The following is an 18,261-nucleotide window of genomic DNA, read 5'->3' as shown; positions in this document are numbered from 1 at the left end:
ATAACTCGATTAATATTACGATAATTTAACTAAATTAATTACGTGTTATAAATTATTTGAGAAAATATATTTAAGGATTGTGATTGAAAATGATAATAACCTTATTTCATTATTTGGTTGAATTAACGACAAATATTACAAAATATCTTAATATTACACTTTATTTTATTAAATTATGATATTTAAGTAATATCTCAATATATATCTCAAGCTTACACTTTTCTACAAGTTTTATTAAAATCATGTCAGTAAATGTCATTTATCTTATGATACTTTTCCAATGAAAATGAACATTGAGTTCATGTAGATTCTATATGATTTTTTGCAAAAAAAATTTATATTTTATTTACAGAATAATTTGATTAGTTTGATCTATTTCAACTTTATTCATATAAATAAAAAGTAATGATAAATTAAAAAGAATGAAAATTACTTTCTAATTTTGAACTAAATTTATGATATAATCCTGTTAATTTTTTTAATTAAAATAATCATTATAATAAATATGAATTATGTTGATAATTTATTATCATTTGTTATATATTACAATTTTACATACGATATTTTTTAACTGAATATTACATATTATTTTATATATGTGTTTTACTATACATATTTATTTGAGTGATATTATGTTAAAAAATTTTATTTCACTGAAATTATTAATCACCAATATTAATTTATAAATGATTGATTCTGATATAAAATTAATTATCTATAATATGTATTTTAAAAAAAAACATAGAAAGTTAAATAAAATCCACAAGGGGTTAAAAGTTAACAAAGCACAATGATATTTAACTTAGTAACAGTTTTAACGGTTTTATTTTAACATTATTATGATAATTTAGTAAATTAAGATAATTTTATTTGACATTTGTCTGTACTCTATTTAAGTACAGTGTGGTTTTGATTTTGGTAAAATTCACTATTCTATTAATTTTATTTTTATTGTCTTTGTCATTTTGAATGATATTTGATGAAAAAATATTTTGTTGATTTAAGAGAGCTGTCATTATGTTATAATCAGCGGATTGAAAAATGTCATATAAATAAGTGAATATATATGATTTATTGTCATAATGTATTGTTTTTTGATGTATTTAGATTAATAAATACCATAAACAAAATTTTATTCAAACGATTTTAAATATTATCTAATTCGCGAGATTATATTTTTCATTATTAGTCACCCACGTGCATCGCACGTGTCGTTCCTAGTATATATATATATATATATATATATATATATATATATATATATATATATATATATATACACACACACACACACACACACACTAGGAATATATATGTGCTATGCAAGTAGATAACTAATAATGAAATATATAATAATGAGATTTAGATAATGTTTAAAATCGAATAACATATTGTTTATAAGTATTATCAATCTAAATATATATAAAACACAAAAAAATGAAAATATATTATGACAATAAATCATATATATTAACTTATTCATATGACACTTTCAATCCGCGTGATTATAATATAATGACAGCTCTCTCAAATTAGAAAATATAAATTTTCATCCAAATATAATTCACAATGGGAAAATAATAAAAATAACATAATAATGAATTTTATCAAAATCAAAATCACGATATACTTAAAGGAAGTAAACATAGACAAAATATTGTCAAATTAAATTATCTTAATTAACTAAATTATCATAATAATGTTAAAATAAAACCACTACTAAACATTTATTAAATAAAATATCAATTGTGATTTTGCTAAATAAAATAAATATATAAATAAGATAACATATAAAATTTTGTGAGAGGGCCTCATGAGTGATTTTGTAAGACGAATCTCCTATTTGATTCACTAATGAAAAACATTATTTTTTATGACAACAATATTAATTATTATTATTATTATAAATTCGGGTAGAGTTGACCCATTTCACGGAAAACACACTATGAACATTAATTCTAAATTTGCAAGCACATGTAGACACATTATGATTTAAATTTTCTATGCATATAATATTTTCAATAATGTTAAATAAAAATAATAAGCATAAAACAACTGCAAATATTAAAAAAAATATATATAAGAAAAAAATAGTGTCACAAAAATAAAATGACATATTTAAATTTAAATAAAAAATATGACGTTTCTTAGTTCATATTTAAAAATCAACTTGTTGTAAAAGTGATGTATGTATATGTAAAATAAAAGATAAGATAAAAACATTAAATATTCATTAGCAACCATTAAAAAATCAACTCATTTTAGCAACCAATTTTAGTAGCAACAAAAAAAACCTATTGGTAAATTGATGAATTCAATATGCATTAATGTCCAAATTAAGTCAGTTAAAATGTACAAGAATTACTAAAAGAACCCATTAAAAAAACCATTGATTTAATTTTCTAACTTAAATGAATAATGGTATATTAGAAAATTCACAATTAGAACTCCTATATTTATATGTATGTTAGATATACTAAAAAAGTGCACGTGCGTTGCACGTGAAAACGATTTTATTTGAGATAAAATTAGTTGATATAATAAATAAAAATGAAAATTATATTTTTTATAAATTCATATTAATTACATATATGAAATTTACATGTTTTCACATGTTTATTTTAAATAAATTTACTTTTTGTTATGTAATTTTATTTGTTATTTCTGTGTACATGTCAAGTTTTAATAACAAGTACGGATATCGTCCGACAAAACTTGATATATTACAAATCTACATTAAAAACAATTCTTTAATTAACTTGAACAAAAACTTGAATAAATTGATAAACTAAATTGAAATTAAAATAAAAGGATGAAACAAACATAATTTAAATAATTAAAATTAAAATAATTAATGAACAACTGTTCAAATATCGGTTAATGCACATATCAATTCTTAAGCAATGCTTTTGAAGGAATTCATTATTTTATCAATATACTATGTCAATTATATTTGACTAATTCAACAACATACAATAACCAAGTGTCCTTTTGTTATTTAATAATTGCAATTGCAACAATGAATGGTGGATTTCTCTAGCTTTCGTTTTTTAGTCTATGACTATCAGCATGTACTCAATCTCATATGTTGTTAGGACCGGCTAGATGTTTAGAGGGGGTGAATGAATACCTATTAAAACTTTCGGTATTATTGGTTTGAGCTAACAAAATACAATCGCTTTATCTCAACTCAGTTGAGTTACAAGTCAACAAGGTAAAATATATGCACAGAAAAAGAATTGTGTTCAAAGTTGAACCAAATATATACTAACACGATAATCGGTAGATGCAGTTATCCCAATGTCAAAAATATTCATGATGTTCAGTAGTTTTTCGTTGATGAAAATACTGTTTAACAACCAATTCAAGCTGATTTTGATGGAGAAAATGGAGAAGAAATTCAGCATCTTTTGGAGAAGGCATAATCTGTAGAGTACAAGCAACAATCAATAATCAATCAACATATTTCAGTGAATGAGACAGAAAATGAACAAAGATCTCAACGATTTAGAAAAAGAGCTAACATGGATGACAAATTATGAGGTAACTGGTAATAACCAAATTGAAGATTAATTTGTTCATTTTGCTCTATTTTCATATTGTGATCCAGTAGCTTTCGAAGAAGGTGTCAAAGAATCAAAATAGCAGAAGGCAATGGATGCTGAAATCACATCCATCGATAAAAATAAAACTTGGGAACTCATCGAGCTACCAAAAGGTCAAAAAACGATGTGTGAAGTAGATTTACAAGAGTAAATTGAAAGAAAATGGAAAGCCGAAAAATTCAAGGCACCGTTGGTAGCAAAAGATTACAAACAAGAGTTTGGAGTCGGTTATAAAGAAATATTTGCTCAGTTGCAAGACATGATACGATCAGATTGGTAATTGTCGTAGTAGCACAATATTCATGGTCTATCTTCTATTTGGCTACGAAATTGACGTTCTTACATGGAGACTTAGAAGAACATATATGTATTCATCGACCTCCTTGTTATATTAAGTTGGAAATGAGCATAAAGTGTATAAATTGAAAAAAACTTTGTATGAGCTAAAGCAAGTCCCACGAGCTTAGTATAGTCAAATTGAGACTTATTTTTTAAGGTATGTTTTCAAAAAGTCCATATGAGTATAAACTTTGTACAAAATTGAAGATGAATGAAAAATCTCATTGTTTGTTTATATGTTAATGATCTTATATTATCTGAAAATGATAGTGTCATGTTTGAAAAATTTAAGAAGTCCATGATGGTTGAGTTTGATATGTAGGATCTTGGCAAGATGCATCATTTTCTTGGTATGAATTAGTTCAATCTACTTATGAGATTTTTATTTCACAACGTGTTCAAAAAGTTTTGTGCAGATTTAATATGAAGAAATGCAATTCTGCAAGTACTCCCATAGACTATGGTTTGAAGCTAACAAAAATTTGTGAAGGAAAGAAAATTGACAACACAGTTTACAAGCAAATTGTTAGAAGCTTAATGTATTTGACAGCAACAATGTCGGATATTATGTATTCTTTCAGTCTCATAAGCAGATACATTGAGAATCCTACAGAATGCATTTTTAAGCTGTTAAGAGGATTTTATTATGCCGACAACGAACACAAGAACTCGGTCTCTACTATAAGAAAGGAGAACAATCAGGAAGGAGATCGAGATGATAGAAAAAGAACTTAAAGATATGATTTTTTTTCTTAGATCAAGCGGTTATTCCATGCACTTCGAAGAAACAATCAATTGTTACTTTATCAACCATTGAAGCTAAATTTGTTGCATCAACTTCACGTGCATGTCAAGCTATTTGGTGGAGAAAAATTCTTGAAGAGCTTAAATTCAAGAATCATGATCCTTTTGCAATTTATTATGATAATAGTTTAGCCATAAAACTATCAAAGAATCTAGTCCTCCATGGAAGAAGCAATCTCATTGATGTGAAATATCAATTTTAAGTGACCTCACAAAGAATGAAACATATCTCATCTATTGCAAAAATGAAAACCAAGTAGCTGACATGTTTCCCAAATCCCTGAAACTGCCTGCATTTCATAAACTAAGGGAGCTACTTGGTATTAGCATACTACAAAACAAATTTGAGGGATGATGTTCTTATAAGCCGATGTATACCTTATCGGTTTAAGGGAGATATTATTGAATTGTTAAAGGTTTGTCGAAGTACTTAGTTATCTGTCTTGTCAAATAAATTCTGTTAGTCATTGTTTATTATTAACAAAGTATTACAGAAAATAATTATATTAGCATATTTGTTATTTCATGGTTTAGTGGTCAAATATTGTTGCTATTTTTATGGTTTTTTTCATATGTGTATTTGCCTATAAAAGGCCCATTGCTGAATAAATAAAATATATAACAGAAAAAAAAATTTTCTTCTCTTTGTTTGATTTATATTTTATTCTCTGAACCACTAACCACAAATTTATATGTTCATTTAACTTGAAATTTAAAAAATACAGTTCGAACCATTTTTGCTTATAAAACGTATATTTTTATTTGGCTTGAAGTTTAAAAAATTAAGTTTGAACTATTTTTTGTTATGAAACATAGAAAATATACCTTTAAAAAATATTAATAATAGCATACTTTTTTATGTGAAAGAATGCATAATAAAAAAATATGTAAGAAATATTAATAGCATTCAATTTTATTTGAAATAATGAATAGTTATGTATCAATTAAATTGATAGGATCGGTGAATCGGGTGAATAGTGTTTAGAAGAGGGGTTGAATAAACACTGCTCAATTAAATTAATTTTTCGACAAACTGATTTCAGTTGTATTACAAACTGAATCTAAAATATCTTTTCGGTCAACAACAATCAGTTAAACTGAATAAACAGTTGCGGAAAACTAACTGACTGAAAGATAGAGTATCTAATTGAAAATGATAACTGAGAGTAATAACAACACAATTTGTTTCTGGATGTTCGGAGACTTGAATAACTCCTACGTCACCCCTTCTATCACGCAGATAGGATTTTCACTAAAAGACTTTGATCAAATACAAATCAGTGTACTGACCCACTTCAGTTTGGACTTATCACTTTGCCAATACTGAAAGTCTTAGTATACAACACTTTTACAGATCGTAACTGATCTTAGTACAACTTAGAAATTCTAATCAATCGATTACAAAGTGCTATGAAAGCTCAAGAGCGTAGTCTAGAATACTACTGATAAAACTGATAAGCGTGAGCTTGATTTCTGAATGTGAGCGGATATTTTTGCAGCGTAACAGCAAGTAAGATAACTGAGAATGCGATATATCTTCAGCTGCTGCCTTCGACTATTTATAGGCTTCCCTTTCAACGGTAACATTAAAGATATTTGAATATTCTAACCGTTGATTGCCACGTCGATATATCCTGACAATAGTACACTGTTCATTTCTGAAATTCGGCGAGCCACTACCAGTTGCAGATGGTTGTACTATTTGTCGGTTGTCGCTTTCAATTGATGACGTGTACAGCTGAGAGATCAGCTAATAAAGATCAGTTGACGATGAAATAGACTTTAGTTGAAGCGATCAGTTGACTGATGACGTGTTCAGTTTCGTCAATCAGTTAGTCCAATTCAGTTGCTAGAATCAGTTGGTTAATCTTTTGTCAAACGCCGGAATTTCGTTTCCAACATAAATAAAAAATAAACTAAATTAAATTAAAATTATATCAATTATTAACGTATCAATTAAATAAATAAATAAACTAATTTAAATTAAAAATATATCAATTATTAACATATAATTGGGAAAATAATGCATAATGATGTATCAATCTATCAATTAAATAAATTAACTTTATTTAACTTGAAGTTTAAAAAATTAAATATGAACCTCTAACTAAAAATTAATATGTTCATTTAACTTAAATTTAAAAAATTAAGAACATACATTAATAATATATAAATCAGTCAAATCAACAAATTTTAGAGCAATTATATGAGTATATTCACTTTAATAATTCGGTGAAATCACAATATATTATTATTATTATTATTATTATTAGAAAAAATAAAGAACTAAAATTATTTACATCGTGATGACCTCACAATTATTTCAAATAAAATAAAGCATCAACAAATATTTATTTAAGCTAAATTTATATATTGAAACATATGCAAATCAAATTTTAGATCACCAAAAATGTATGGATGAGTGTTATAGATACATATAAATGAGATAATGACATATTTATATATTCATTTAACTTTAAACTAAAAAAGTTAAGTATGAATCATTTTTTGTTAAAAAAAATAGAAAATATATTATATGTTTAAAAAATACTAACCACAAATGTATATGTTTATTGAACTTGAAGTTTAATAAATACATTTTAAATTATTTTTGGTTATAAAACATATATTTTTATTTAATTTGAAGTTTGAAAAATTAAGTCTGAACTGCTAACAAAAAATTTATATGTTCACGTAACTTGAAATTTAAAAAATTAAGTCATTACCATTTTTGGTTATAAAACATAGAAAATATATTAAAAAATAGAAAAATTTATTGTAGGTTTAAAAAATACTAACCATAAATTTATATATATGTTCATTTAACTTGAAGTTTAAAAAATAAAGTTTGAACTATTTTTAGATATAAAACATATATGTTTTTTTAACTTGAAGTTTTAAAAATTAAATCCGAACCGCTAACAAAAAATTTATATGTTTATGTTTTTGAAGTTTAAAAAAACATAGAAAATATATTTAAAAAATAAAAAATATATTGTAGGTTAAAAAATAATAACCATATATTTATATGTTCATTTAAATTGAAGTTTAAAAATAAAATTTGAACTATTTTTAGTTATAAAACATATACGTTTTTTTAATTTGAAGTTTAAAAAATTAAGTTCGAATCACTAAAAAAAATTTATTTAACTTGAAGTTTAAAAAATTAAGTCCGAACTGCTAACAAAAATTTTATATGTTCATGTAACTTGAAGTTTAAAAAATTAAATTCGAACCATTTTTGGTTATAAAACATAGAAAATATATTAAAAAAATAGAAATTATATTTTAGGTTTAAAAAATATTAACCATAAATTTATATGTTCATTTCACTTGAAGTTTAAAAAATAAAGTTTGAACTAGTTTTTAGTTATAAAATATATATGTTTTTTTTTTAATTTGAAGTTTTAAAAAATTAATTCCGAACCGCTAACCAAAAATTTATATTTACATGTAACTTGAACTTTACTAACCATAAATTTATATGTTCATTTAAATTGAAGTTTAAAAAATAAAGTTTGAACTATTTTTATTTATAAAACATATATGTGTTTTTTAAATTAAAGTTTAAAAAATTAAATCTGAACCGCTAACCAAAAATTTATATGTTCATGTAACTTAAAATTTACTAACCATAAATTTATATGTTCATTTAAATCGAAGTTTAAAAATAAAGTTTGAATTATTTTTATTTATAAAACATATATGTTTTTTTAAACTTAAAGTTTAAAAAATTAAGTTCTAAATTGTTAACAAAATATTTATATATATATATATATATATATATATATATATATATATATATATATATATATATATATATATATATATATATATATATATATATATATGTTCCTTTAACTTGAAGTTTAAAAAATAAAGTTTGAACTATTTTTAGGTTTAAAATATATATGTTTTTTTAACTTGAAGTTTTAAAAATTAAATCCGAACCACTAACCAAAAATTTATATGTTCATGTAACTTGAAGTTTAAAAAAATTAAATCCGAACCATTTTTTATTATAAAGCTTATAAAATATATTGACGTGAAATAATGCATAGTATGTGAAATAATGCATAGTAAAATAAAATGTATTAATTAAAAAATTTAGGTTATAAGATAAGAAAATTGAAAAGTCACCTAGATAAATAAATAAGACATTAATTAAGTAATAGTTGGAAAAGGATAACCAAGTAAATATTAATTAAGTAATAGTTAGAAAAGGATAACCAAGTAAATTCACAATTCAAACTAATATATTTATAATAGTATATAAGTATATATATATTATCAACTTTGATAATATATTTTTGTTAAACACACTCTTTTAATCTAATGAGGATTTTTCTTGAACCAGAATTCTATAATTATGAATAAAGTAAATAAATAATTAGGAGTAAAATAAAAGGTTAGAGTAATATGTAATGCACTGATTCCGAGAGAATTTATTTAAAGGAAATTGAATGCAGTGCACGAGTTATTTAATTAATGATAATCCAACTTAGTCTCCGACGTAATTTCCGTACTTTCTATATTTGTCAATGTCAAATATATTCTGAGCATAATATAATAAAAATAATGATATAAATTTTATGAATATATCTCTTGTGAAACGATCTCACAAATTTTTATCTGTGAGACTGGTCAATTTTACCGATATTCACAATAAAAAGTAATATTTTTCATTAATAACCCAAATAAAATATCTGTCTCGTAATGACAAAAAATTCGATTTCGGATTTTTTGTGCGTGAATGACAAAAAATAAAAAGAATTTTTTTATGTGGATTCTGTGATTTTGAGCGTTTGTCGTGATTCTGTTAAATAAATAAATAAAAAGATTTTTTAAAAAAATAAAAAGAATAAAAAAAACCGCTAGGCGCCAGCACAACGCCATATATATATATATATATATATATATATATATATATATATATATATATATCTGTGTGTGTGTGTGTGTGTGTGTGTGTGTGTATAGTTTTGTGTGTGTGTGTGTGTGTCCTTTGGACTCATTGATCTGTTTTTTTCCTTCCTTTCTATATATGATTCTCGTTTATCTGTTTGGCAAATAGTTTGTTGTTCTTGATAAATAAATAGACCGCAAAAATTAGGAATCTAATTTTATTTGAAAAATTGCTTTTAAAAAAAATCCAACTAGACTGTTTTATGGAAAAAAAACCGATCAATTTGCACCATCGCTCCCAAATTTATATCATATCCAAAATAAATTTGATGAATCATATTATGTACTCTCTGGTTCACACAAAAAAATTATGCACTCATTGGAGCTTCATATTTTTTCATGGATGAAAATCGATACAAAACATTGAAATATAATACTGGTATGTGATATTTCAGTATCAATTATTTAAATATGGTTCAAAAGACAAGATTTTGAGTGTAAAAATTAGAAAAAACTATATTAATATCAACTTTTCTTATACTTGTTTGTGCAATCCAATATTATATATAAGTACTAATCTCAAAGAATTGACACTCAAATATCATATATAGGACCTTTCTTGCTCTAAGAGTTTTTTTTTTAAATTAGCTTTTAGCTTCAAATTCGATTTTAATTTTAGATGCCTGCTGTGCTCGAGTTGGTATCTATTCGTCTTCAAATAAGTATTTTATTTTCAAGTTTGGAGCCGTAACCATCTCTTGAATTTGTAGCAAAATATCTTGAGAAACCAATCTAGAGTACTATTCATTTCGAAAGGTAGGAACAAAAACCAGCTTCTCCGCTGTCACATATAGAAGCAAGACCAACCAAGAAACAACACGAAAAAAAAAGAAAATAATAAGAAACATAGCCATCATCGCTGCCAACGAGGTTCGATTTCTTCGAATCGAAGCATGTGAATATTAAAACATCGAAAATCCATGGAGTGACAGGCCACAACGAAGAGACCTTTCTCCAATGAATTCTTGCACATTAGAGGTAATAGATAACAGTTTCACATCAGCAAACAGTAGCACAAGTCTTCCGGAGCTGAGAACATGATGGATATAACTTACCTATAATGAGGGCTCCCTACGCAATTACTTGTAGCGAAGATCCTGAAAATTTTTAATTGATAATTTAGACTACATAGATGTAGAAAAATATGTAAATCACATTTACAAATTCTGCCTCCCACTCTAAAGATGGAAAAGCCCTTGTATATACTAATGTCTACAATACAGAACTCTTGTATTCCCACTAGGGGATACCGGCCTGTCTCATATCTGACAAAACAATATTCTCAGGTAAATAAATTCTAAATCCTGCTGAAATGGTTGCAGACATTGGTAGAATGACTAGGGATAAGACAACTCACCAACAATTTTAATCAACCAATTTAGTATCGATTATAGGCTTTCCCAAAATCATCACGCCTGTGACGCTGAACTTCAACATAAGTGTCAGGAGGTCTAGAAGTAGGATAACTTTCCATAGCAATTTGGGACCTGCCCCTTGAGTCCATTGGTACACTGGCTCCAGCATGATGAAGATTACCAGTTGAATTATCAAAACCTTGATAGCTTGGTTGTTTGTAACCACCAAACCCAGAAACTGGGACACGATGAAGTGCTCGTTGCTGTCTCCTTTGACCTTCTAGGTGAAGAAACTCTTCCCAGATTTTTGCGTGTGTATCCTTTAGCACAGCCACATTTTTTATGTAACTCTCCCTAATTTCCCTAACAGTCTTAAATTGAAAGAAAACCAAACAACGATTCAATAAAAGAAATATGTTTTGCGGAAAATTGAAACAAACCCAAAGAACGATTCAACAAAAGAATATTTTTTGCGGCCCAAAGGGTATCAGCACATAGAACAAGATAGCATCCAGATATTTTCCAAATTAAACAAGATGAAACTCCGACTGATACTAATAAGTTGAGATTGATGTATTACTCAACATGTTCTAGTAAACAACAAATTGAATGACTTCGACACAGAAGCATAATGATGTAAAACAAACCTCGCGATGGCTGTAATTTTCCTCATCTTCTTCTTTGTCGCGGAGTCTAGCAAGATCCATTGCCTCCCTTTTGTATTGAAATTCTAATTCTTCTAATGTTCTAGGAAAGGAAGAGTGGTCAACGTTATGACTCAATTTTAGGTCGTCAGCTTCACTCTTGTCAAGATTCCATCCATCCGTCTGATAGACACCTTTATTCTGACTGTGACTATCAATTGAATTATAGGTGTTTCCGATGAAAGATGGACGTGCAGGAGACTTTGAACGGCTAGCTCGATCTCGACCTCTACCTCTACCTCCATCATTACCAGAAGCTTCACCAAAGGAAGACTGTATTAAGCACTTCATTCAAGATCTCTAACAATGTTGGCAGCTTTATCATGACACACTATCTAAAATTCTCTTAGTGAATCCATCTGAAGCAAGATGAGACTTGACAGCTTTCAATTAAAAAAATTCATTTGGAGAGTCCAACCTTTCATTTCAGAACCACCACCAATGTTATTTCAGAATCAAACAGAAGGCTTGAGTGTAAAACTTACCTCTTGCTGCAAAAAAAAATGGATAAGCAACTAGAAGTATTAATGGAAAAGGTACACTAGACAAATGGGACAACATACGTAAGAATACTGTCAGATGAGAGGCTCAGACAGGAACTCCGAACCAAAGAACTAAGGCTGATATAGTGCTATTCAAAAGCTCTGGCAAATTAAAATCTACTTTTACCTTGGGGAGAACCACTCGATAATTTCAGCAAATCATCACGAACACGGTCTTCCACAAATTTGTCCGGTCTTCCATACTTGTGTGGGTTATGTGCTGAATTATGAGGGCTTGGATGAGACTTTAAGGAATCAGTTCTTCCTAATCGAGAGGTAACGGGACTTCTACGTTCAGGTGACCTGAACCAGGAAATAGGGGAACCAGAAGAAACTTTGTGCTCAGCCTCTTCAGGGAATTTATGAATATCCTTATGTTCTCCCTCTTCTTTAATTTTATGAACTGTGTCAACACCTTTTTTCAAGATTAGCCTATCCTTGCCGCTAATAATAATAAATTTTTCTTCTATTTTGATTTTACAACCAATATCCTTCTCGATTTTATTCACCACCTTTTCAGAGAATAATGCTTTGACATGAGGATCTCTTGCAGGAACCCTTTCAAAGAAATCTTGAGACTTGCGATTAGCTCCGAGAGTAGATGGGCAGCCCTAAAAACAGCATGATTTACCAAACATAAAACAATCACAAAACAGGGCAATCTTACCCAAAAGCATGCACTGTCATGGACTCCTATGCAAACACGGAGAAATAATTCACTTGATAAAATATGTTATGCTTGGAGAACATCCATGTAGAAAGTCAAATTAGGATGCAAAAATAGAAAGTCAAATTAGGTTAAGAAAATGCCCACGCCCCTACACCTTTATATTTAAAAATAAATAAATACACACACATATATATACCAGCTGTTTTTTAACAATCTTGGCTGTTTAATAATTGAAAAACAAAATTAGACACCACCTTCTTAACCTTCTCAAATTTAGAAAAAAAAACCACCTAAAAACTTGGGAGCAGGAGTCTCCTGTACAGTAATGTTAAATGCTATATACAGACTACGGAATCCTTAAGGGAGTGGAGAAAAGGGGGGGCAACCTGGCTTCCAATTCATCCTTGCACCAAATTTAGGCATGTAAAAATAAAATTTTAAAAACTTAAAACAAAGGACTAAAAAGAACCTGCGTGAAGTGGCCTGATTCACCACATATTTTACAGATCATTTCTTCCTCTTTCCTTTTCTTCCAGTTCTTCTCAGTAGCTTTAGATTTAGCCTCCCAAACCTTTGCTTCCCGGCTAGTAAAATCTGTTGGGACGGCATTTGGATCGCGGGATCCTTCTTCTTCATCAGAACCTGCACAAGATCGTTTTCTTGTTGTCGTATTGTCTGGTGCATTGTTTGCATTAGATCCCAGAGGACCAGTATATGCTTTGTATATTTCACTAAAGTCGTCATCCACGTCTATGTTTTCTCTACTGGTCATCTCAGATTGGTAAAATTAACTGCTTCAACAAAAAGAAGAAGCATAAAATGTAATCAGGTAAGCTAAATTGCTAGTTGGCATACACAGAAATTATGTAGCATCCCTATCACAAGAAATCCAGACTAAATAACTACATCAACTTCAAAGCATGATCACAATTGACACATAACTATGTATTTAGAGAACCTCCAGGGAGATATATATATATATAATCAATCAAAATTTCTTATTTCCAAAAGATCGATGAAATTTAATTAGGAAAAGCTTGAACGTGATTTGATCTTCTGAATTACCAGAACTTGGAAACTTAATAGGTGATAACCATATACTACCAGTTCAAAATCACAAAGGCATCAGCCTCATGAAGAAAATTTTCATAAAGTAAATAGGATGCATAAGCCTGGAATGCAACTACCAAATGTCAATGTTCTGGCAACAAGAGAGTAGGTTATTATACACTAATACACCCATTATGCTTAGCAAAACAATGCATTAAAATGGTTTAGAATCATAAGCAATTTTTTTGTACATTGTGTTTGACAGTTTAAAACTGACAATAAGACATTGGACTATCAGCATTTGCAGGAAATTCACTTCCCACAGCTATAATTAGGGGTGCTTAATCAAAAAATATTTTCAAGAACAGCAATTTCACCATAGAAAACCAGCAGGATAAAAACAGAGTTACTTGAGATGGTTTTCATATATTATATCTTCAATATTTTTAAAGGATTGGTACACTGATAGTTCTCCATCACTTTTATTTGCAAGGAACAAGAAAACAGACAAGACAGCATGAAATCCAAACTATTAGCACCAAAATGTAATTAGCATCAACAGAACAACATGATATATACATGTCATACTAACACTCATTTATCATTCGTTGGTAGAAATCAAACTGTCATGGCAATGGATATTCAAGAACCACTCAAATTAACATTCATTTGATCTAGCTTTGCTACAAATATAATAATGATATTACATCAGCACAGAACTCAATTTGTCAAATGGATTTAAGGCATGGGTAAGTAGAGTTTTTAATATATACTTGATCCTCTATTTAGCACTTTGATCTGATTGAACTCCGTAAATTAACAGAATTCGAGGGAGATGAATAAATTATATTTGGGGTTAAATAGGAGTCAATTTCTCACTTCATTTCATTTAACAGAAACAATCATTCGCAAGAGACAACAGAAGAAAAATACAAGATTTGCGTGTACAATTTCATACTGACTGTTGTCTGTTAATAAAACTACTCTGATTACAAGTTTTTATCCTACTGTTAATCAATTTTACAAGCTCAAATTGAAATGATTACCAAGTCAAACTGCATTCACTACAGATTACATAATAATAACAGCTATAAATATCTTCAAAACGTATTTTCCGAAAATTTCTTCAACTTTGTTCAGACCGAGCAGATAGCAAAAAATGCAAATAGAAATCTAAGTTCCATCCTTCTAATGTGCATTGGGTATAGCATGATGTTGGATGATTTGTGGGAACAATAAACAGTTGGGGTATTTAGCTAAAAATATGCATAGGCATGGAATGAGTATATATCAGCCCTTAATCCATACTTTATTTGCTTTTAATAAACGAACAGGCACTGTAAGACCACCAAGATGCATCCTACTAAAACGAGAAAAATCAAATTAACAAGCATGACTATCACCAGTTCTGGCTCAGCCTATCCACCAAGACCATAAGCGTAATTATTCAGAACCCACAAAAAAAGAATAAATGCAAGAACAAAAATACCAAAATTCGCAAAATAGAAGTTAAACTACCGCCCCATAAATGTAAATGTTGTGATGGTATGCAAGATAAGAATGAGGCGCAAAAAATCGATCACGAATTTTGGAGGTAGGATTAACGAACTAAACCTTCAAATTATTGTTTAGGATTCGAACTTGAACAATCAAAAAAGTGCCATTCCACTGAACAATTACAGGGATACGAATAGAGTAGATAGAAGAAGGACACGGATTTACACCTGAAGAGCGCGAGAGAGAGGAGACCGGTGACGATGTGTAGCAGAGAGTGAAGAAGAAGAAAGATGATGACCAGCGGCTAGGGCTTGTTTACCCTCTCTTATTTTATTGTAATATCCTCCACACTAAGGTGGTATTTAATCTAAAATTTTGATGATTTGTAATGAATTTTTCAGTAATTGGATTTTGTTAATTTGATATATTTTTATTATTTTATTAATATATTTATGTGAATTTCTTAAATTTTATAATATTTTTATAAAAATTTATGATTTTATATCTAATTATAAGATATTATTTTTTATTAATTTATTTGAATTAATAATTAATTGACATACATAATATGATTCAGTTTGAAATAATTTTTAAAATATATATTAGTAAATAAACTTAATTATTTTAAAGATAAATCATTTATTTACATATATATATATATATGAGTTTGTATTTATTTAAAATTCATTACTATATTAATAAAATTAAGGAGAAATTTTTTAAATAAACTCCGTAAATTAAAATTAATAGTACTTAAAATTTAAAGAAAAATTATTAATTGATTGAGTAAAAATTGAATTTTTAATTCTTTGTGTTTTTTACTTAACTTAAAATCTTAGTTTTTATTTTATTTTTTATCATACTTGTTGCCAGAGTATTCAACTATTAAAAATTAAGTGGTGTTATTTTTTTGGGTCATTGACCGATGATTTTGGTTAAGAATAAATCTTGTAACAAACTATGTCAATTATATTAAATGGATGATGAGCTCAAGTATCGATCCTAACAGAGATTAATATTTAATTACTAGAATTTTTATCACTTAACTTAAGTTAGACCAAATAAATAAAAAGATGATATATGGATTATTAATATAAATTATTAAATAAATTAACTGTAATTAAAACCGATGGATTCAAAGATCAAGGAGATATTCGAATTCAAATAAAAAAGTAAGACACAACGGTACCAAACTCTACTATGTTGGCACATTTAAAATTCAATTAATTATTTAATTTTTGACAATCACGATGAAATCCTCAATTTATTTATTAAACGATTCCTCGAGTTAATAAACATATTTAAATCTAACTGTCCAATTATCTCTATTTGAATTTAATTAGATCTAAGCACATGAACTCTTCGTGGAATTTAAGTTTTCACCTAAAACCACACACTGAAACCGAATACTATTTGTAGTCAGTTTAACAATGTGTTGATGACATCTTTCTTACTATATTTAACCAATCATCTTTCGATTCGTGATTAATCAACAAACATGTAAATAGTTGATCAGGCTATTACCAAAAAATATTAAACCAACATCAATCAATAATTAAAATCAAGAAAAATAATATATTGAAAATAAATAAAATATCAAATAAAGTATTGTTTGGCCATATTGTAGTCTTAACATAAAGAAAATTAATCCATAAATTCAACATAAAAGTGAAAACTCGTATTTAAATTCATAGAATAAAGCATAATCAAGAAAGAATACGAGAGATTCCCAGTGATTTTTGGCGTGTGTTGAGGAATTCCTCATGTTTATGCCACTTCCTCTTCGTTGTTGTGTAGTCTTCTGTTTACCTCTGTTCTCAGCTTCTTCCCTTCACTTGTACGTCTCTCTCATCTTCCTCTCTCTTATTTTCTCTGTTCTGATCTACTCTTTCTCCCTTGTTTCTCGACCTCTCTCTATCCTCACACCTCTTCTACGCTGCTTTTTTTTTTTCTCATTTTTTACGCCCACATCTTCTTGTTGCTCACATACACTACCTTTTTTTATTTCTTCATGGGTCTAATCCTCCAAGTCCTTGAAGTCCATGTCAATTTCAAAACTTGTCGAGTTATCTTGCTTATATTACCACCAAAATAACGATTTAAAAAATAAGATTTCATTTTCAAATTAATATTTACTTTTTTCCAACATCTTTCATCCATTTTTTTTTAAATAAGAATTCATTTTCAAATCAATAATGTCAAAATTACATACAAATGAATTATCCATTTTTTTTAAACAAACTCATGTACCCGATTTTTCAACAGAAAACACAGGTAAGGCAAGAAGTTTGCTCGTAGCTTGAGAAGAATAAACCTTCGCATGGAATTTTTCAGATGGCTCACCGGCCTCGGTTAGAAGGCAAACAAACTTAAAAATCTATTGAACCCGCCGGACCTAAGATAGAATCTTTCTAATGTCATATCTCTGGAGAGAATTGAAGTTAGAAGCTGAGAATCAATGTCAGAAAAAGATAAATCGACGCACGGAAGTTCTTGTTGAAGGTGGAGGGAACTCTGTGTTGCAAATGAATCATATATGTCTCATATTGGAAACAACTTGAGATTTGAATTCAATCAAGAAACTAATTCAAGAGGTTTGAGCTCGACTCGAAATTTAAAAACTCGACAAATTTCATTTCGAGCTCACATTTGAACTTGAAGTTATCTTATATATTCAAAACTTATAATGTTCAAGCTTAAAACTCAAAACTGAAAGCTAAAGAAGAAGCT

The 18,261-nt window shown here is 28.0% G+C and overlaps 1 protein-coding gene across 3 annotated transcripts; it reads right to left on the bottom strand.

Annotated features, from left to right (window-relative positions):
* Positions 1–10,432: 10,432 nt before the first annotated feature.
* LOC140808371 (uncharacterized) lies at positions 10,433–15,882 on the bottom strand. 3 transcript variants are annotated; one of them, XM_073165475.1, is made up of 6 exons: positions 15,759–15,882; positions 13,454–13,775; positions 12,436–12,925; positions 11,716–12,029; positions 11,071–11,439; positions 10,433–10,810 (listed from the first exon to the last, which is right to left on the bottom strand). In XM_073165475.1, the coding sequence occupies exons 2-5, from the start codon at positions 13,754–13,756 to the stop codon at positions 11,092–11,094; spliced, it is 1,455 nt and encodes a 484-aa protein (XP_073021576.1). In that variant the 5' UTR covers positions 13,757–13,775; positions 15,759–15,882; the 3' UTR covers positions 10,433–10,810; positions 11,071–11,091. The 3 variants fall into 3 exon arrangements, with proteins under 3 accessions (XP_073021576.1, XP_073021577.1, XP_073021578.1); XM_073165476.1 differs by lacking the exon at positions 10,433–10,810 and having other exon boundaries at positions 10,826–11,439; positions 15,649–15,851; XM_073165477.1 differs by lacking the exon at positions 10,433–10,810 and having other exon boundaries at positions 10,827–11,439; positions 12,442–12,925.
* Positions 15,883–18,261: the final 2,379 nt, after the last annotated feature.

Source organism: Primulina eburnea, chromosome 12, assembly GCF_022965805.1.
Source record: "Primulina eburnea isolate SZY01 chromosome 12, ASM2296580v1, whole genome shotgun sequence".
Taxonomy (NCBI): Eukaryota; Viridiplantae; Streptophyta; class Magnoliopsida; order Lamiales; family Gesneriaceae; genus Primulina; species Primulina eburnea.
Note: the sequence above shows the minus strand (reverse complement) of the source record. Positions and strands in the feature narration are given on the sequence as shown.